This window comes from Barbus barbus, assembly GCF_936440315.1.
Source record: "Barbus barbus genome assembly, chromosome: 11".
Lineage (NCBI taxonomy): Eukaryota > Metazoa > Chordata > Actinopteri > Cypriniformes > Cyprinidae > Barbus > Barbus barbus.
The window spans coordinates 23,520,514-23,542,384 of NC_136739.1; the positions used below are offsets into that span (position 1 = coordinate 23,520,514).

Sequence of the window (21,871 nt, forward strand, 5' to 3'; positions counted from 1 at the left end):
CATGTGAATCCCTCGCTGCTGACAGTGACAGATAAACTGTACATATGGCAAGCGGTGCAAGTGACGATACAAGAAGAAGCCATTACTCACTGTGATTGAAGAATGATTCACTTACCACTGTTGTTTGATGAACTCGTGAAAAATGGAGCGAGAGAGAAATGAAACGGAGCGAGAAAAAATAAAATAATAATAGGCGCGAATAGAAACGGGAATGGAACCTCGAGTGGCAAGCTAACCGGCTAATGAATGCTAACGTGCTGCATGCACGGTTTTAAAAAGCGAACAATCAAATTAGTTAGATTAGTTTGATAGATAATACCAGAAATATGGTGGGAATTAAGTTATATATTATCACTTTAAACAACAGAGATGAAAGTACGATAGAGATTCAACAGAAATTCAAGCTACATGGAGCTACAATCGCAAACCTCTCAGCAGCACGACAGACAGGAACAGACAGAAGCAATCAATAAAGACAGAAATTTCCCTTTAAAGGGGTCCTATTATGCTTTTTCACTTTTTGAATTTTAGTCAGTGTGTAGTGTGTATGTTTGGGCATAAAAAGATCTACAAAGTTACAAATCTCAAAGTCCACTCCAAAGTGAGATATTTCGATTTTAAAAAAATCCCTTTTCAAGAACTACAACGAACGGCTCTTATGGATGTCATTTTCATTTCATCTTGCATGTAATGTCTGATAAAGCAAGCATTTGTGAGAGGAGTGCTGCTTTGTGTACAGCATTACCGGGGAAACCTTGATCTCTCCCACTCCAACAGCACCTTCTGCTGGCAGATAATTAATTTGCATATACTGTATATGCCGCCACAAATAGCGTAAGTCTGTGGGACTATGGTATAAATAATTGACTGTATAACAGTTTCACTGCAATTCATGTTATAATGTTAGAATTAAAGAACAATAAACATAATACATATTACCGTTGCACTTATCTGTACATAGTAATGGGGGAAGTCGTGGCCTAATGGTTAGAGAGTCGGACTCGTAATCGAAAGGTTGCGAGTTCGAGCCCCCGGCCGGCAGGAATTGTAGGTGGGGGGAGGGAATGTCCAGCGCTCTCTCCACCCTCAATACCACGACTGAGGTGCCCTTGAGCAAGGCACCGAACCCCCAATTGCTCCCCGGGCGCTGCAGCATGGCTGCCCACTGCTCCGGGTGTGTGTTCACTGTGTGTGTGTGTGTGTGGATTTGTTCACTACTCACTGCTGTGTGTGTGCACTTGGATGGGTTAAACGCAGAGCACCAATTTCGAGTATGGGTCACCATACTTGACAATACGTCACGACTTTACTTTTTACTTTACTAAATACAGTTATTTTCAAACTGTTGTTGACATCCTATCTAAAACGTGATATAGCCAAAAAAACTACAGTAACGTTACCACTTTTATATGTCTTGCAATATCCATCCGTGCAAAGGTTCTGCGCGATCCTCTTGTTCAATATTCTCGGGGTCTGAATTGATATGGCTATATTGACGAACTTGCTGCTTTGGCAAAGTATTGTATTATTTGTTGTATTTTTGAAAGTCACAGGATGTTGTTACCTAGGGCAGCAAGTGAGCCAGGACTCCCACTGATCTCTTGCTATTATTTTCAAGGCTTCTAAAGTTAGTATCTGTCCTTGACATTTTTCTGTAGGAATTTTAAAGAAAGGGTCCCTTAAAAGGGGCTGGGCCAGGCAGTCAACTGCTTACTGGTGGCCCCTCATGTGGCAGTGTACCTTGACCTCGAGGACGGTTTGTGATGCACAAGGGGAGGCTGGTTCAGCACAGGAGAGATGTGATGCTGGATTTATTGCAGCGGTGACAGGGCACAATAAGCGTCAAGTGAGGCTCGTCACGCGCTGCCAGCAGCATTCCGTTATCACGCCCCTCCTGTGGTGAGGCTTCACGTGGGCCGGGGCGACAGTGATCGGAGGGGAGGCAGACTCTCTGTCACAAGAAACATAAGTGCTTTGCCATGAAGAAAAAAAAAAAAGGTTTACTGCTTCTGGCCACAAATTCATGAAACATTTTAAATTAAAATTCTTAAAGTAAAACTGCTATTTTCATCTAATTTTTCTAACTTGAGAATAAGTTAAGAGTATTTTGCATTAAAAACAAAACTTTTGAATAATTCTTGGAAAGAATGTGTCTCATTCCCTAATAATTCTGTGTATTATTTGTATTTATAAGCGGAAGAGAACTTAGTTTCTGCCAAATTCCTAAAGTGCATACACACATGAATTGTCCTTAACTTAATTTCAATTATAATGAATTTGGAAATTTTAACTAAGCAACTGCGTTCCAGTGGTTAGTCATTTGCATAAAAAGCACCCAAACTAGCGGCATATAAGGGCTTTCCATAAAACTCTCCATTATGGACTTTCTTAATTCTCAGCAAGCATATTACACTTTCTAAAAAGACAAATTTTCACCTGAGAGGTGCATTGAAAAATCTTTGAGCAATGCTGCTGTTCTCAAAACCAGCTCGAACTCAATAAACACCTTTAAAAACAGACCATGATTACAGGCCTCTTTTTAGTCAGCTGCAAATATGCATATTTGCATGTATTTTTTAAATATTTTGAATTAATTTTAGTATTAATGTAATTGGTGCATCATGTTTTGCCCCTGAAAACATTTGTAGGTACAGTATATACATTTGTGTGTAGGCACCGTTACTGAATTAGATCATAAATAACTTCTTAAAGTTAGGATAACTTGACTTAAATACCTAAAGTTAAGATGTTTACTGAAAGTTTTAGTTTATTTACTGTATTTAAGCATGCAATATAAAACTAGTGTAAGGGAAACAGGCCAATTTAGCTCAAATGGAATTATTTCTTTATTTGATTGGGAATTTGGACAGAATCACTATTTTACGGCTGATCACTGAGTCGGCCAGCGATTCGTTGAATTAGCCGAACAACATCAACTCTGCAGTGGATATTAAAATCAAAAATATAGTGAAAATACATTAATTGACACAGTAACAAGATTGGCAGTTTAAGACATTAACTTGTAAGCACAAAACACAAGATACTTTTCAATATAAATAAGACTTTATTTGGATAAATCTAAGACAAATAAACTAATCTAACAAAAACACATGCACTCACACATTCACCCAAGTTGCAGGAAGAGAGAAAGTGAGGAAAGAATGAGTTTAAGAGAACGAAAATGTGAAATCCCAAGTTTATAGAAATATGTGCAATTGCATAGACCTGAACAAGTCACTGAGTTCCTCAGTGAGGTTAAAATTTATATTAAATGCACCAGTTCAGCTAGGATATGGAGGTACTTGCGTTGCTTGTTTAGGGTGTTCCCTTGTTGTCATTGTTACAGAAAGGGGTTTCCAAAGTTTGTTGGTTTGATTGGTTAAAAGTCCAGTTGCCCGAAGTGACATCTTGGGAAGCTAATGGTTGGGCATTGGCTGAAGATGCGGAGTTTTGGGCTGGTCGAAGTTTTGATGCCAGCACAGTCGGAGTTGGACTCAGAGACACGGCTTTGTGGCAAAACTTAACTCAAAAAGCGAAATTCTCAACGGAAAGAAAATAAACCAAAGTAAAAGAATAAAAGGATGTAACGAGACTAGATGGGTTTTCTTCTCATTGTGGTTAAGTAGCAGCGGGCGTGCAAGCTGAAGCATGCTGGAACAGCTCTCGAAGAACGCAAAAGTGATGGCAAAAAGCATGGCTAAGAGCAAAAAGAGGCGGCTAAAAGCATAAAGCTAAAAGCCTAATTTGATGGTGTCCTGAGTTTTTAAACCGGGCTGTTGGACACATCCCAAATGGTGTCTTGACCAATTAGACATTGTCTTAGCTCTGGGTTTTGCTATGTTTCTCCTCCCAATACATAAATCAACATGTTATCTTATCAGTCACATGGCCAGAATTTTCCCGCTCTTGCGGAATATAGTGTTGGACATGATTTCTATAACAAGAATAAAATACATTTTACAAAGTATTGATACATTCCCTCATGCACTCATACATACCCAACATGAATATAAACCTACAAACTATTCAATAGTTATTCAAAAGACATACACAATGAGAGATTAGGATGTGGTGTCAAATGTGTGGGTTACATAATATGGAGTTATGCATATAAATGATTAGTTGCTCATAAGTCATTGTAGCATCAATTAGGTGCATATATACTCGTAAAGACAGTTTATGTGCCATTCTGTGAATGTGACGACATGTTCTGCGAAGACCAAAGGTCAAAATGGTTTAAAAGGAATCTCAGTCTGGTCTTTGTCTGCTAGTTGGAGGAAGTCAATCTGAGGAAGTCTTTAGCTCATGATTTCTATCATGGATTTACATGTGATGGTCATGCTGTGCATCTCTTTGACCATTAATATTGGTTACTTGCGCCAAATCTGACAAACTCATTCCTGAGTTGGAATTATAAATAAGTGTTCTTTTGTTTTAATGCTGTGAGAATGCTCAAAGCTGCTAGTTGGTGGCGCCAGGGTATCATGGACAGATTTATGACGTTGTCTGGTTATCCTGGGCCTCTTTGTGGAATTTGGCTCTTTGGGTGGTTCCAACCATGTTCTGATCGAATCTTAAATTGTCTGATTCGCTCTGATAGCTTACACTAGCTACATAAAATACACATTACTAGGGATATGCAAACAAATGTACAAAAAAAAACTCCAATAGGGACCTCATTTTTAATTTAAGAAATAATTTTCAGCAGCATCCAGGGCATATGAGCACACCCATAAGCAGAACACATTCTCTCTAGCAACACAAACTGTGATACAGGACACATTCAATCTAAAGCACAAGACAGACAAAGAATAAATGAAACAGAATGCAACATTTGCAGAATGCAAATGAATGCAACAGACTGCTCTACCTTAAGATGTCTCTTTAAAAATAACTATTTATAATAAATGCTGCATTAAAAAAACACAACAACAAGTGCTGAACTCACAGCAAGCCAGTCATAACAAAAATAGTATGCATTCTTATGATGATTATTACGGTATTCAGGCAGTGAAACAGACAAACTTTCAGGTGATTTCATTAAATTAATACCAAAAAACTGGCCTACAATCAGATAATACCAAAGCCTTTATTGTTCTTCTTAAGAAAAAAAGAAAGATGTTTTTAAGAAAATATTCTCACAAACCTTTCAAAAATAGATTTTTGGGTGGACTGTCCCTTTGAAGATGTGTTGTACTTGTGTCACATGATTCTGTTTTAAAGTTTATCATTCTCTGATTTGACTTCTGTAAACTTTTCTGTAACTTTTCCTAGTAAAGCATTTTAAGCATCTGTAGAAGACATTGTTGTGAATATCCATCTGTCTGGCTACGTGTTGGGTCATGAGAGCGTGCCGATGTTTGAAAGCAGATATAAGGATTACTTCTGGGTATCTGTCAGCCTACATCTCATTCCTTTGCTTGGCCTTTTGTCTCCGCAAAGCAGGTTGCATCTAATAAAAAGTTCATGAATGCAGCTGTTCAGATTTATGGCGTAAGAATAGCAAGATCAGAGCTTAAACTAGTGTTCCTTTTTTCTCAATATCAAAACACAACAGTTCCTAATGTGCTATAGGTGATTTTAGTTCAACCAAATGCTCTTTCTACAAAACCCCAACCTCCAATCAGTCCGCCAACCCCATGTCAGTAACCTGAATGTCCAAAATTACAGACAGAGAGCATTTCTGATTGGCTAAAAATGCATCTGCCTCTGTCCTGACAATTTTGTTGTTTACAGAGCTGAGGACTCTCACATTTCAGTGATATCTGTCAGGTACAGGAACATTTTATAAAAAAAAAAAAATTTTTTTTAAAAGTTTACAGCACTTTTGCAATCTATGCTTTGCATTCTAAGAATTGTTAACTTGTTACGTGCTAGCATTTGCTGTGAATGGTGTTGCTAATCATTTCTCTTGATGCTGAGAAACGGTCCTCAGTTTGGGTTGTTGGAATGTTACTTGTAATGTTTTCTATATAAAAATTATATTTATCCTTTTATGTTTTTATACTACCATTATGTTCCTGTATTTGTAATATCTGTAGGATACGCCTGCAGGATTTCTTCCGAGGGTACGCAAAGAGTTGTTGTTGTTTTAAAAAAAATAGTTTTTATTGTTTTTTTGTTGTTGTTTTTTTGCGTTTTATAAAAACATTTGGAGCACTTTTTGTTCGTTAAATGTACGTTTTTTTTTTGTTTTTTTTTAAGTAACGACCAAGCGGCCAGCGGCAAACAGTGAGCTGATCAGCTGATCATAGCCTATGTTTGATCAATTTAGCCTTCTGAAATCATCACAACTTGCCTAAAATAAAATCTATAGATATAAAAAGTTCAAACATATCACAATGTTAGTTTAAATGTTTGAACTATATAAATGTGCGCTAGGCGCATATCTAATCGTTTGTGTGAAGTGGAAGCTGAAGTGCACTTTGCAGGGCATGGAGGTGCCAGAGTGGATTTGTTTTCTTGATAGTGGGAACAACTTAAAATACGCCATAATTTTTGCTCATAAAGGTAAGAGTACTACATAATTCGGAACTGTAAAGGGTCTACTTTTATTTGTTTGCATTCACAATATCAACAAAACGTTGTAGTTTTATAAAATAAATAGGAAAACAGAGGATGCGCTTGCCGTTTCGTCTTGAACAGGAGCGCTTCACAATGATGAACGAACTGAGTCACAAATATGATAAATCTATCTATAGAAAGCTTTAAATTACTACTTTAAAATGAAATAATTCAAATCGAAAACAAAAACTCTTTCATTATGTAATCCGTAAAGATGCATTTCTCTCTAAAGGCACGTCCAATGAGGGGATGGCAAGTCATCACCGTCTAAAATATAAAAATAAAGAAAAGCTGATTATATTTTTTCAGATTTTTATGTTGCTCTGCTCTGAATACCTTACAATTCAAAGGATTTTCTGCAACGCAATTTTGTATGATATGTGAATTATTTATTAACCTATTTTTTAATCCATGCAGCAAATGCTTTAAAAACAGCAACTTATGTCTAAGAACATCTTGAGGCATCATTAATACTTTCACTGTCAATAGCTAAACAGTATGAACTATTAGCTTTAACTCTTTCTGTGTCTAAGACCCTTCAGCTCACTTTAGCTGGTTGTTATAGACCTCCTTCAGCTTCTAGCTGTTTTACATTCTATAATGGATTCATTGGCCTCTTTGAATTACAAGGAACTGATCGTAATGGGTGATTTTAATTTGAATTGAACTCATTCAATATCTGATTATTTTAAATTGCTTTGTGATAGTCGTAATCTTTTTCAATTGGTAGATACACCCACTAGGCCTAATTTGAAATTCCCAGAAAAAAATCTACATTAAAAGATCTTTTCTTTACAAACGTTCTGTATAAATATTCTTCAGTTTCTGTATTCGCAAACAATGTCACTGATTTCTGTGTTGTGGCAGTAGCCAGAGATACCCAAGCAGAACTTGAGAATCATAACTAGGCGTTTTATGAAATATTTTAATGAGCAAGCTTTCTTATATGATCTCGCTCAGATCGATTGGGATACAGTTACTTTAATTCCAGATGTGGATTGTGCTTGGGACTATTTTTATAATAGTTTTATATCAATTATTGATTAATAAGCATGCACCTTTGAGAAAACATATAATTAAACACCGGGACAATCCTTGGTTTTCAAATGCCCTATATGACCTTATCCAAGAGTGTGATGTAGCATGGGCTAAGGCCAGACAAACACATTTAAATTATGACTGGCTACATTTTAGGCAGCTTTGTAACAAGTGTACAGTAGCGATTAGAAAGTCTAAATGCAATTACTTTCTTGATACAACTAAAGTAAATCTGACAAATCCTAGGAAGTTGTGGAAGAATATTAAATTCCTAACCGGTACCAAAACATTTACAGAGCTTCCCCCTTGTATATTGACAGACTCTACTAAAATTACAGATAAAAAGCAAATGCTTAATAGTTTTAACAGTCACTTTCTTGCATCAGGATCTTTATTTGAAATAAGTAATGATGTGATTTCTGATTTAGAATTTCTTGAAGCTGAACGTCTCGGTTACGTACGCAACCCTCATTCCCTGATGGAGGGAACGGAGACGTTATGTCGTGATGACATAAGGGGATTCTCTTGGGAGCCCCAATCCCCTCTGATATTAAGAGAAAACGCCAATGAATATGGGCTAGTGGATTTTGCATACCTGAGCCACTTCCCATGCATACGGGTATAATTAGGCGACAAGTGCATCCACTCATCAAGTTTTCCGCTGAGGAGCCGAGAACATGTCCCTGGGAACCAGTGATGGTTCAAGTTGTGGCATGGGGACATAATGTCTCCGTTCCCTCCATCAGGGAACGAGGGTTACGTACGTAACCGAGACTCCCGTGAGTGGACCCAAAATCAGGCCGTTTAAATGGTCACAGAAGCTTTGCTTGTTGCTGCTTGCTCACGCGCTGACCTGCTTGAAACTTCGGCTCCTCATCTGATCACGTTGTTAAGTGCTCTCAGCCATATACCATCTGGCAAGGATCCGCACATGCCTTCAAAGTTCTGACCAAATAAACTTTAACACCTGAAGCCGAAAGAACTCTAAACCAGTGTTAATTTCGTCGACGAAGACGACGACGAAAAATATTCGTCAACGAACCTTTTTTCTGTGACTAAGATGAGACGGTGACGAGCTAAAACTAATATCTGATGATAAAAACTATGACAAAATGTATGCGCGTCTTCATTAACAAGACGAGACGGGACTAAAATGTGCGTCTCTGTCATTGGAAAAGGGGCATTTGCATGGCAGCCGCAGTGGACGGATAGGCTACCAAAACGCGAACTAGCGATCTGAAACAATGGCCTCAGCACCCGAAGGGTTAGTGATAGGGTGACTAGACGTCCCGTTTTTCCCAGGAGTCACAATTCATTGTCGGTTAACTTAAAGTTAGTGAAGGTGTGATAGGTGGAAACGCGCTGATAGAAGTGCTCTCACTCATGCACACTCCACTTCTTCAGTTCTCATACAGCGCGCGATCAGTTCTCAGTGCTCAAATACACACAGCAGTCCAAATGTCTCTCATGTAGAGTATCTCACGGAAATACAGTCCGTTATGGTTTAAGTGAGCTTAAACAGGTGGGTGAAAACTGAATGTATGTCAGTAGGCTATTACATACATACCTTCAGTCTTAAATGGACAGCATTCCTTATTATCTGTCATAAATGTTAACCAACAAAAGATGTTAAATAAATGTATACTTGTTAAGTAAGCCTACTGTATCTGAAAAATGAGTTTAATTTATATCTCTAAAAATGAAAATTTATTCCAGTTTTTCCAAATTCAGTCCTTGATTCAAATTTCTCATAACTAAGCTTAATTGATTTGGTCTAAAGAGAGAAGAATTAATGACTATTTTTTTTTAATACTACATATAAAATAGCTACCAAAATAAATGTTGGTAACTGCAGTTTGACTAGAAGTAATGGCTAAAAGTTGACAAAAATGCAATGACTTTTCGTCGACTAAAACTAGACTAAAACTATGAAAGACTCAAATGACTAAAATGTGACTAAGACTATTAAGCATTTTCGTCTCAAGATAAAGACTAAGACTAAATCAAAAATGCCTGCCAAAATTAACACTGCTCTAAACAGACTTCCTAAGAGCGTCATCACGTCACAGAGAAACCAACCAATTCCAAGAGGGCATCCCCATTGACATCACGCAACGACGACTTCAGCAGCCAATCCGCACCCGGGATTCCCTCAACCAGGAAAGGAACGAAACAACTCAGAGCAAGTAATCAAATAATTCTCCATAATTCTGCTGGAAACTGGTTCCATTCATCTTTAAGAGTAAAGATAGTAAAGTTCCTTGCTTTTGACTCCCTCGGGTTGAAGTTACAGCATTCTTGAAAACGAGCATTAGAACCTTAAACTCTCTTCAAATAAAAACAATTCATTGCCTGCAGCGTGTATGTGTGTTTGTGTGTGTACGTATTCTGTTTTGTGTTACTTAGCTTAGTAGTTTTGTAGAGTAGCAAATAAACTTTGACTTATAAAGAAATCTTTTGTCTGGTGCTATGTGATTTTCAAGTCTGAAACTATTTGCCAAAGATTTGCGTTTCCTATGCTCAAAATTACCTAATCAATTCTCTATTACTGTGGCCACGGAATAAACTGAATTGTTAAGAAATACTGGTTTTAATGCTTGCTGGACAAGTCATTAATGAGGTATCGTTAATAAGGTATAAGTTGGATGTTTTGATTAATATCAATTAATCATACAAATATCAAATCCATACTCGATTTCCAAAAGATAAAATTAAAATAATAGCTCTAAAATTATTACACAGGTATACAAAATCCACTAGCCAATATTCATTGGCATTTTCTCTTAATATCAGAGGTGATTGGGGCTTTTCCAAGAAATTACTCTCTCTGATGTTTGTTCTGCTTTAAAATAATTAAATGGGAATAAATCGCCAGGTCCTGATCATACTGCCCCTCTGTTTTTAAAACTAGCGGCTGATTTTATTTCTCCTCCGTTGACATATCTTTTTAATCTCTCATTAATAACTAATACAATTCCTAAGATTTGGAAATCAGCATTTGTTGTTCCTCTGTCAAAAGGTGGTGATCTTTCTTCAATGGATAAATACAGACCTATATCGAAGCTCTGTATTCTTTCAAAACTTTTGGAAAATGTAGTTAGTAAACAGTTGACACAGTATTTAAATGATCATAACATCTTGTCTAGTAATCAGTCTGGTTTTCGTAAAGGACACAGTACTACTACAGCCACCTTAAAAGTTTCAAATTATATTGTGGAGTCCTTAGATAATAAACAACATTGTGCATGTCTTTTTATTGACTTATCAAAAGCCTTCGATACTGTGGATCACAACATATTATTAGATAGGTTTAGATGGGTAGGACTATCAGAACATGTTATTTTATGGTTCACTGCTTACTTAAAGGGTAGAACCCAATGTGTCCAGGTGGAAGGTGTTCAGTTAGATCTTTTGGAGGTTGTCAAGTGAGTTCCACAAGGATCTGTGTTGGGACCATTATTATTCAGTATATATATATATATATATATATATATATATATATATATATATATATATATATATATATATAAATTGCCTTGATTTTAATATTGATAAAGCAAGGTTCTATTTCTAAGCAGATGATACTATTGTATACTGTTCAGCTCCCTCTAAGCAACAATCAGTGACTGCATTACAGTCTGTGATATTATCCAAAATGATATTATCCAAAACAGGTTTCGTGCTTTGAAGTTGGTTTTAAATGTTGAAAAAACTAAATGTATACTATTTTCAAATTCTAGAACTTCTTTAGAGAATTCTACTGTCCTTCAGTCTTCTCAGGGGAGCCAAGTTACCTCAGTGTCAGAGTACAAATATCTGGGTATTATCATTGATAACAAATTACGTTTTGGTTCACATATTAAGTACCTGAGTAAAAAAAATAAAGAAGAAGTTAGGCTTTTACTTCAGAAATAATTCATGTTTCCCATTTAAGGTGAGGAAAAAATGAGTGTCTGCTACATTTCTACCGATTCTCGATTATGGGGATGTGGTTTATCTTCTTTCTTCCTTGGATGCATTGTACCACGGTGCTCTGAGATTTATAACTGATTGTAAATTTTTAACCCATCACTGTGAATTATATGAAAGAGGTGTATGGCCTTCTTTGAGAATTCGGAGAAAAATGCAGTGGCACTTGTTGATTTACAGTATAAGGCAATTTTGGGTCATTTGTCAAATTATATCTGTTGTTTTATACAAAGGACTTTGTTTGGAAATCATTCATTACGTTCTCAAGCAAATTATAATCTCTATATGCCCTTTGTCAGAACTGAGCTTGGTAAAACCTCTTTTAAATATGTTGCCGCCTCAGATTGGAAGGAACCTTCTCCAAAAGGAGATGAAGTTACAAAACGTGGTGTCTTATAATTATTTTAAGTCCTTATTATGTAATCTATAGAGCAACTTAATAGTGTGTAATTGTTTTTAACTGGTTATATGTTGGTTTGTAATGTTTGCCGTAACTATGTTGTTTATTTGTATATGCAAACTCGGCTGCCTATCTTGGCCAGGACACTCCTGGAAAAGAGATTTTAATCTCAGTGAGTATTTTCCTTATATATATATATATATATATATATATATATATATAGAGCTGATAAAATGTAAAAACTGTAACTTGAATGCAATGTAATTCGCTTTGGATAAAAGTGCCTGCTAAATGCATAAATGTAAATGTAAATATTTATTTGACAGTGTTGCTGTTGTAAAGTTATACAGGTACAGTTGTGTTGCTGGGTTTTAAAGCAGGTTTTATTTTTTTTCTTACTTATCACTCTGTGTTTACAGCAATTTCACTGTCCACTCTGTTCAAATGGGGATGAATGGTTACACATATGTGTGCACACACTGTCAAAGCTGTGTGAGATCACTACCATCCTGCTGTAACAATTTGTGAAGTGAAGTGACATACTGCCAAGTATGGTGACCCATACTCGGAATTCGTGCTCTGCATTTAACCCATCCAATGTGTACACACACAGCAGTGAACACACACACACCGTGAACACACACCCGGAGCAGTGGGCAGCCATTTATGCTGCGGCGCCCGGGGAGCAGTTGGGGGTTCGGTGCCTTGCTCAAGGGCACCTCAGTCGTGGTATTGAGGGTGGAGAGAGCGCTGGACATTCACTCCCCCCACCTACAATCCCTGCCGGCCCGAGACGCGAACCCGCAACCTTTGGATTACGAGTCTGACTCTCTAACCATTAGGCCACGACTTCCCGTTTATAAGCTCAAAAGGGAATTGTATATAAATAATTATATTTAATTATGATTAATTACAATTATTTATATTGGCTGACATTAATAACTGTAGCAGAATTAAATTGCCATCAACTGATATGTCCGTCCAGTGAACATTCAGTGCAAGTTCGTATCAACCCTAAGAAAGGATATTTCCTTGGCCACAGGAAATACTTTCCTATTAATGCATTAGAGCATGTAGCGAGGGTCAAAATCGTAAAGAGACATTTAATTTGCAAGGTAGAATCAGAAACTCATGTAATTTGTGCACACAACTTTTATTAACTAAACACTAACGCAAACTAGTCTAACAAACAAACATGCATACAATCACTCATACATGGGGAAAGGGCTAATGAGAGTTGATGGATGAAACTATCAGGAAAACCAGAGAATGCAGTTATGGAAAAAGTAATTTAACCACCTGAGTAAAACCATCAAAGCGCCGTTTATAACGGGGTCTATAACTTGTACTAATAACCTCTGTTTTGTTTAATTAAATGTACAATACTTGCAATGCATTTGGTCGTGATGAGTGTCCGGAATGCAGTCTCAGATGAAAGTCTTAATGGTTTCAAAGCTTTGGATTCCCAATCACATTCTTCCGGGTTGAAGAGTGATGAATTCCAAAGATGTTCTGAGGTAGAAATGTTCTTTCCAGGTAGAAAGTGGAAAAGAGCGAAGAAAGAGATCTGCTGAGGTCCGAGGATCCTTTGCTGAATGGAAAGTCAAGGCTGCAAGGCCTGGCACAAAACTTAGACTGTTCAGAAGAGTTCTAGCTCACATCCTCATCTTCTCAGAATCTAACAGAGGCACAGACTGCAGGGGCGTCACTTACGTGAGAGCTTTATCTGCTATAGAGGTCACACCTCTGGGGAGTCAAAGAGCCTATGGTGACTTGAGCTTTTGGAGGGAAAGTTTACGACACTGTCTCCATGCATGACAATTTGCATATGAATCGGATTGGAAGTTGATATACAAACTATTAAAGATTCTTAGAACACTTATATGTTGCATAGGTATCGACATATACATTCTAAATTAGATCATCCGAAGACGAACTGATAGAGACCAAACATAGTATAAGTGAGTTAATATTAACTAGTGTTCTATCATAATCATGCATAAAACAGGATACAATACACAAGAACATATACAAGAACAGTAATAATATACACAATGACCTAAATATATGTGTGTTCATTCAAAGAAAGGCTTTTCTATGAATTAATTAGAGAAGAGTCCATTTTTATGGCATAATGTCTCTTTTTCCTAAGGGGACATGAAGTGAGTGTTGCTCTGCCCGCATTCCTTTGTGCAATAAAACAAGTGTTGTCAGATCGGTTCCCATGGAACCGGGGGCCTGAATTCATTGACAGACAGACTTGCACCTAGTATGTGTATTGGGTTGGGTCTCTGTGACTATTTGTTAATCTAATAACTATTTGATTTGTTAAATCAAATGCAAAATTGTGTGTCTGATCGGTCCAAATGCTACACTGCTTTTGTGGGGGTGGGTAGGGGTGCTAAATAATTAATTTTTGTTTTGTTTTGTTTTTTTTCCCACATAGGTTTTTAACATTCTAAAAGCTCTTTATTCCAAAGATAATACAAGCTAGTCAGTGTATTCAGTGGGTGTAATGTATTTTAAGTTGGTTCAGAGGTATTGCAAGTATTAAGGTACATACAACAATAATAGACATAAAAAAGGAAATTTACTTTTGGTACTTAAGTACTTTTAAAAGCAAGTACTTCTGTTCTTGTACTTAAGTAAAAATATGTCTTTACAACTTTTACTTGTAATGGAGTAATATTTGATTAGCAAGTATCTGTACTTTCACTCAAGTATTGGAGTTGTGTACTTTATCCGCCTCTACGCAGGTGCCACTGTCTGTAGCAAAAGTAGTTCCATCTAAGCATGGCACTGGTGTTGCTGCTAAGACATGTCATGGAACATATGAATCCATAAATCCTTCATACCTGCTTTAGCATGCCAGCTACGAGTCTCAGCTTTAGATGGCATTCACACAGACCATCTGCAGTTTGTTCAGAGTGCCAGATTTATATTGCTCACATAACGGGAAAGCACTATGGCTATTTTATTTTATTTTATTTTTTAAAATGAAGAATTGTATTTTATAAATATTGTATTAGTATTATTATTAGTAGTAGTCGTATTTTTACTGATTAATAATACCTTTTATTTTTTATTTTGTTTTGTAATGAACTCAAGAGTCAATTGTGTCAATGTATGTTAATTTTATACATATTTTGTTACTAGTAGTAATAGTAATAATAGTAGTAGTATCTTAATGTATGCAGATTATATGTATAAAATCAGTATTAGGTTGCACATGCTGGGCAGAAAAAGAAAATGTACAGAAATGGATTTGGTTTGATGCAATGAATAATATATAACCAGATATATGGCGTGATTCTATGAATTAATGCTCTAATAATGATGGTAATCAGATACGAGATGTAAGAAATCAAAGAACAGATTTACACACATTCCTTTGACAGTAATGAATGTTTAGCAGTTGCATGTCTTGAAATAGCTCAAGGAAAGCTCCTCTTTGTGAGAGCTCATCATTTCAGATCGAATTAGTGTCTTATTCACATGTGGTTTTGTGAAGCTGTTAAATCAGTTGTCTTTGTAGTAATTGTAATTATGTAGCTGAATCCACACCCACAAACGTCTGAAGAGTGCAGTGAACAATAGCCGGTTGGGTCTGTTGCCTTTCTCAGGAACTGCCAGATGATTTAATATGTGACAGGCAGACAGAGGGATTCAGAGACGTGCTGATGTGGCCTTTGTTGCTTGCACTGTATGAAAATAATTTTAGGTTGTTGCACTAGTATTCCACTGAGACCTTCCAGAGAGAATGACAGGCGGCACAGCACGCAAGGCAGACAAAAAACAACTCGAAAGTGAATTTTAGGGTCGTCTTAGTAGAAAATTGTCATGTTATGTTCATTTTGTCAGATATTCCACACACAAAATACAATGCATTTTTGCTGTTTGCCTTGCGGGATATATTTTAGAGCTCAGATCAGATAAATAAAGTTTAATGTACACTTAATTAATGAATTTGGGTCTCTATTTTCAATCAAAATGATAAAAATTATGTTTTGTGATGTTTCGGTTTTTATAGCTTACAGTTTTGAAATATGACTGTATATTCAGTTGTAGATCTGTTTTCGTTACAGTTCTGTATTTTTATCTTTATGAAGACATCTGCCGCTTGGCTTTCAGAGATGCACTAATTGCATGAATGCAATTGAATGTTTAAAGCAATTAAATAATACAATGTTTCACTAATTATGGGTTAAAACTTCAGATTTATTTTCTGATTTTCACAGTTCTCTTGTTTAGTGATAGAAAAATGGAAATATTCAAAAATATGAACTTGGCTTTTTTTTTTACTGAAGCTTGCTGGAATGTTCACTGGGTCTCATTGGTCTACTAATTTTGCACAGTAGAGCCAACGCAGTAAATCATGGATAAACTATTCCAAATTATGCATTTATTTTTTTTGTTTGTTTTTACAGAATACATAATAAAACTTAATAGCGTATAAGAGTATTGTTCTGTTCTGTCTTCTAGCTTACTCGGGAGGCTTTTTTGAGATCAGTGTAGCTTCACGCAGAGGTCAGTGAGGTGTAGGAATATTTGAGGACCATGAGACTGTCCTGAGATTAATATGTCCAAATGTCTTCCTCCTAGCTTCTAGTGAAGGCTACTTAATTTCAACAAACTATTTATTTATTTATGTTATTTCCTACTTGTAAAGATTTCCCAAACTTTTCAAATTCACCCTAAAATACCAAATGCAAAAATATCATTACATTTAAGGAGAAAACAAGAAATCAATATCAGTGTTTGGGTCTTTGTGTCATTATTTAGAGACCGTGTTTTGCATTCATTTTCTGTACTTATTGCAACTAGACAATAAAATAGCCTTCAGACTATTTTTTTCTTCCCCTAAGAGATGTAGTTCGTCGGGATCATGAACCTTTCTGCATGTGGTATGTTATGCAACCATAACTGTATTTTTGTTCATCAATAGTGCTTGTGCCAATAGCAATGGGAGATCCATATTCAGTTATAAGAAAAAGGCAATGGATACCAATCAGAATGTTTCATACAGGATGCCAAACAATCAGGACACAAGCAGCCACTTCCATTTTTACGCTTGCTAAATATGGTGTTCAGCAAAGGTTCACTGTGGAAACTATTAATGAAAAACCTAATAGCAGTTGTGCACAACTCTTTTGTGGCAGGCTGATTGAATTTTGAGGACCGAAGACCAGGAAGAATTGTTAAAAGCTTTTGCAGGTCTCCAAACAAAACCTTTTTCTTTCCTCAGAATTTTCAGCAGAAAGGTTAGGTTAGAAAGGTTCTAATTTCATCTCTTTTTCCCTGTGTGGAGCACCTCTCTGACTCCACCCTCACGGAGTGCTATTGATCCCCGCCTCTGGCTCACAACTGTCAGTACTCGGTGGCACATCCTTGCGCTGATGGCAAGGAAGGGCTTTTAGAGGGAGTGAAATCAAAAAGCAATTTACATGTTTTTCCCTCCCTCTCAAACTCTTTCACGCACTCTCTCTCCTCCCACAGAACTCCTGTCAGCCTGTCACGAGCTGCATTGCCGCTACGGATGCATCATGACCAGAAACGGCACATTCTGCTTCTGTGCGGATGGATTTGAGGTGGGAGAGGATGGGCGTAGCTGCAGAGGTAGGTGCTCTCAGGGTCACACCAGGCATCTCAGACGAATGATTGGCTTTGGGGGAGAGGGGTGGCTGTCAGTCCCCAAGGTGTCTTTTCACACCTCTGTCCTGCTTTATTTGACACATGGCATTGACTCCAGAGAGGTCAAAGTGACTTCTCGGCCTGGTTTGGCCTAAATGAGACCCTCTGAGTATGATATCGAGGCTGGTTGTTGTACATGATGGTGAAATATAGCTGATCCATTGCCATGTTATGACTAATTGTCTCAGTAGCACAAATCAGGCTCAAACAGGAAGTTGGAAACAGGGGATAGATTTGTCTCTTTACAGTGATGAATCTGTTCCAGTCAGGGAATACAGTGCACAATGAGGTCTCTTGCCTTTTTAAGCATTAACAGCACAAACCCTATATTTTTGTTGTTGTTGTGAGTACATTAGATATGGTAGATGAACTACTTATCATAGCTAACATAAAACAATATCTATCATCAAATCATGAAAATACATAAAACTGATGAAATTGTGATTTTTATTTTATTTTATTTTTTAATGTTTTTAAAAAATACTTGATTTATTTAGTTAGTTCTTGTCACAGATCGGCCAGGCTCCCCATCCAGCCAATCACAATGAGCACCCTCACCGGAATACTAATCAGCACACCTGCACGTCATCTGCACCTCATCAAGACACCCCATATAACCACACACCTCACAACAGCCAAATGTCCGGTCTCGTTCGTACGTAGTGGACTACGAAGTGTTATCTCTGTGATTTACCTGTGATATACCTACCTGTGAACTTACCTCTTGTGTCTCCTCCGAGTGTTGTCTCCATCCGTGTCCTGGACCCCAGTCTGTCCTTCCTGGAAGCCTCCCCCGAAGCATTGAGGTGTTCCCATCTGTCCTCGAGGTCCTGTCGGAATACACCACGGTTCTGTGAGAAATCGCATCATACTCCATCCTTGCATCTGCCTTCAACAGTACATTCTTCTGTCTCTGCTCATCTGCCTTAAAATAAACCTTACCTGTTTTTGTATACCGTGTGTGGAGTCTGCTTCTGTAACAGAAGACCGGACCAACACCGACGGTCACGATGAGCAGCCCGGATCCGTTTCAGGAGCTTGTGGACCACCTCCGAGTTCTTGCCCCAGGATCTCTGCCAGCATCACCAAGCACCCCTGTCACCGGAACCACGACTTCTTCTCTGCCTATGATGTACAGTCCCATGGCCAGACCAGCGCCCTTCTCAGGTGTGGCGGAGGAGTGCAACGGGTTCCTATTACAATGCTCACTGAATCTGAGTATGCAACCGCATCTGTATCCATCTGAAAGTTCTAAGATCGTCTTTATTGTGTCACTTCTCTCTGGCAAGGCCTTACAGTGGGCTGAAACACTCTTCTTTCAGTCGAGTCCAGTAACCCAGTCCTATCAGAGTTTCACTACCCACATTCGAGAAGTATTTGGGAGAGTCGAAGGAGATCCATCCATTAGCGATAAACTCTATCATCTCCGCCAGGGTACCGATTCCATCCATAGTTATGCTCTGCAGTTTCGGACCCTGGCAGCCACTAGTGGATGGCATGAGAGAGCCCTTCTAACTGCCTTCCGTCAAGGTCTAGATCCCAGATTGCAGGTTGCAGCTGGCAAATGTGGATGATTCCTGTGAGATAGAGAAATTCATTCAGCAAGCCATTCATGTTTCCACCCGTATGCAGTCCTGCTTCACCGATCAACCATCGTCAGCCCGTTGTACTCCTCCCTTGGCCCAACCAGGGGTCAGTCTCTCTCCAGAACCCAACCCTGAACCAATGCAAATGGATCGTACTCGCCTTACCCACCACGAGCGGCAGAAGCGACTGCAAGAAGGGCTTTGCTTGTACTGTGGAAAAGGTGGGCATATTCGCGCAACCTGCCCCGTTCGCCCACCGCAGCTCTTGGTGAGTGCCATTCAAACTATCTCTCAGAATGAAGCCATTCACAGCTGAAGTATTGCTTACTGCCTCCGATGTATCCCTTCCAGTGCAAGCCCTTCTTGACTCCGGTTCCGCCGGTAACTTCATCTCCGATAACCTCTGCCGCCAACTCAAGCTCCCGACAGTCACCAACCAAACCGTTTACCAAGTCCATGCGATAACCGGAAAAGCCCATTGGGCGAACCACCGTCCGATTCAGTGCTGGGCCGGTTCATATCAAGATGGGTCAATTACATGAAGACATCACCCTGTTGGTTCTGGAGGGAGCGCACACTGACATCGTCCTCGGACGCCCCTGGTTTGTACAACATGAGCCCCACATCTATTGGCGCACTGGGGAGGTCATGAAGTGGGGCATCCACTGTTTCCCTAACTGCTTCCCAAACCACTCAACCAAGTCTGTTCCAAGATCCCCGTGAATTCCACCACCGTAGAAAGTCCAGTCGAGAAACAATCTGTTGAAATTCCAACCTGCTATGCCCTCTTCAGTGACGTATTTAGCCTGAAGAAAGCCTCCAATCTACCTCCTCATCGGCCATGGGACTGTGCGATCGATCGGTTGCCAGGTGAGCCAGTGCCCAAGGGTAAAATTTACCCACTCTCGCTTCCAGAGCAGAAGGTCATGGAGGAGTATATCGATGAGGCTTTAAAGCAAGGATACATCTGTCCGTCCACATCCCCTGCTGCTTCGAGCTTTTCCTTTGTGGCCAAGAAGGACGGAGGCTTGCGGCCTTGCATAGACTACCGGGCTCTTAACCAGATCACAGTCAAATTCCGTTATCCCCTTCCTCTCGTCCCAGCTGCATTAGAACATCTCCGAAGTGTCTTTTCGCTGCAGCCACCACTATTCCCCTGGTCTGGAGAACCTTCTGAAGTGCTTCTGCAGTGGATTACTGGTTCCGGGAGAGCGAGAGGGTCTGGGACGATGCTCACCATCAGCTCCAGCGAGCAGTATGCAGGCGCAAGATGTCAGCAGACCAACCAGGACAGAAGGTCTGGCTGTCAACCAGGGACATCAAGCTGCGCCTGCCCTGCAGAAAGCTAAGTCCCAGATATGTTGGCCCCTTCACCATCAGTAAGCTAGTCAACCCAGTCACATTTCAGTTGCAGTTGCCCCCACACTACCGTATTAACCCTACCTTTCAAGTATCCCTCCTGAAACCTTACCACCCACCTGTTTCTCCCGTTAATCCTGGAAGACGGAGCGTTGTATAAGGTTAAGGAGATCTTGGATTCCCAGCGCCGTGGTGGCCGCTTGGAATACCTCGTAGATTGGGAGGACTACGGCCCAGAGGAGAGATCATGGATCCCCAGAGATGACATCCTGGACCCAACGCTACTGGAGGAATTCCATGCGACCCATCCTGACTGTCCAGATCCCAGAGGAAGGGGTAGGCCACCACGACGTCGGGGCGTTCAGCCCTCTGGAGCGGGCCGTGGAGAGGGGGGTAATGTCACAGATCGGCCAGGCTCCCCATCCAGCCAATCACAACGAGCACCCTCACCGGAATACTAATCAGCACACCTGCACGTCATCTGCACCTCATCAAGACACCCCATATAACCACACACCTCACAACAGCCAAATGTCCGGTCTCGTTCATACGTAGTGGACTTCGAAGTGTTATCTCTGTGATTTACCTGTGATATACATACCTGTGAACTTACCTCTTGTGTCTCCTCCGAGTGTTGTCTCCATCCGTGTCCTGGACCCCAGTCTGTCCTTCCTGGAAGCTTCCCCCGAAGCATTGAGGTGTGTGGTTCCCATCTGTCCTCGAGCTCCTGTCGGAATACACCACGGTTCTGTGAGAAATTCCATCGCATCATACTCCATCCTTGCATCTGCCTTCAACAGTACATTCTTCTGTCTCTGCTCAGCTGCCTTAAAATAAACCTTACCTGTTTTTGTATCCCGTGTGTGGAGTCTGCTTCTGTAACAGTTCTGTTTGTTTGTTTGCTTTTTTTGTTGTAAGATATGCAATAAAGTAAAAAAAAAAAAGTACAATTCATTGAAGTATTGTTATTTAGTCTAATTTAATATTATTCTTGAGTTTTCAATGTGGCCTTACATTTGGATATGGCATACAATTTTATTTACTCACTTACTTGCTTGCTTAATTATTTTAAGGTGTTTCAACCCTGATACTGCTCCAAACTGTTAAACAATGTATTAGAATTATATTAGATATGTTTTAATAAATATTTGATATAGTGTATGCATACTTATTTTCTTATAGTTTTGTTTGAAATAGTTTTTTTTTTTTTTTTTTTTTTTTTTTTTTGAAGGTTAAGTTGTTGGAGGAAGAAAAAACCTTTTAG

General features: G+C 39.0%; 1 protein-coding gene across 1 annotated transcript in view; it reads left to right on the forward strand.

Moving 5' to 3' along the window:
- Positions 1-21,871, forward strand: part of LOC306876901 (low-density lipoprotein receptor-related protein 1B-like) — a gene marked incomplete at its 5' end in the record, with an annotated part of 297,950 nt that overhangs the window by 102,183 nt on the left and 173,896 nt on the right. Inside the window, one exon of the mRNA XM_079428350.1 lies at positions 17,468-17,587. Coding sequence (XP_079284476.1) covers positions 17,468-17,587 — 120 coding nt within the window. The remainder of the gene's footprint in view (positions 1-17,467; positions 17,588-21,871) is intronic.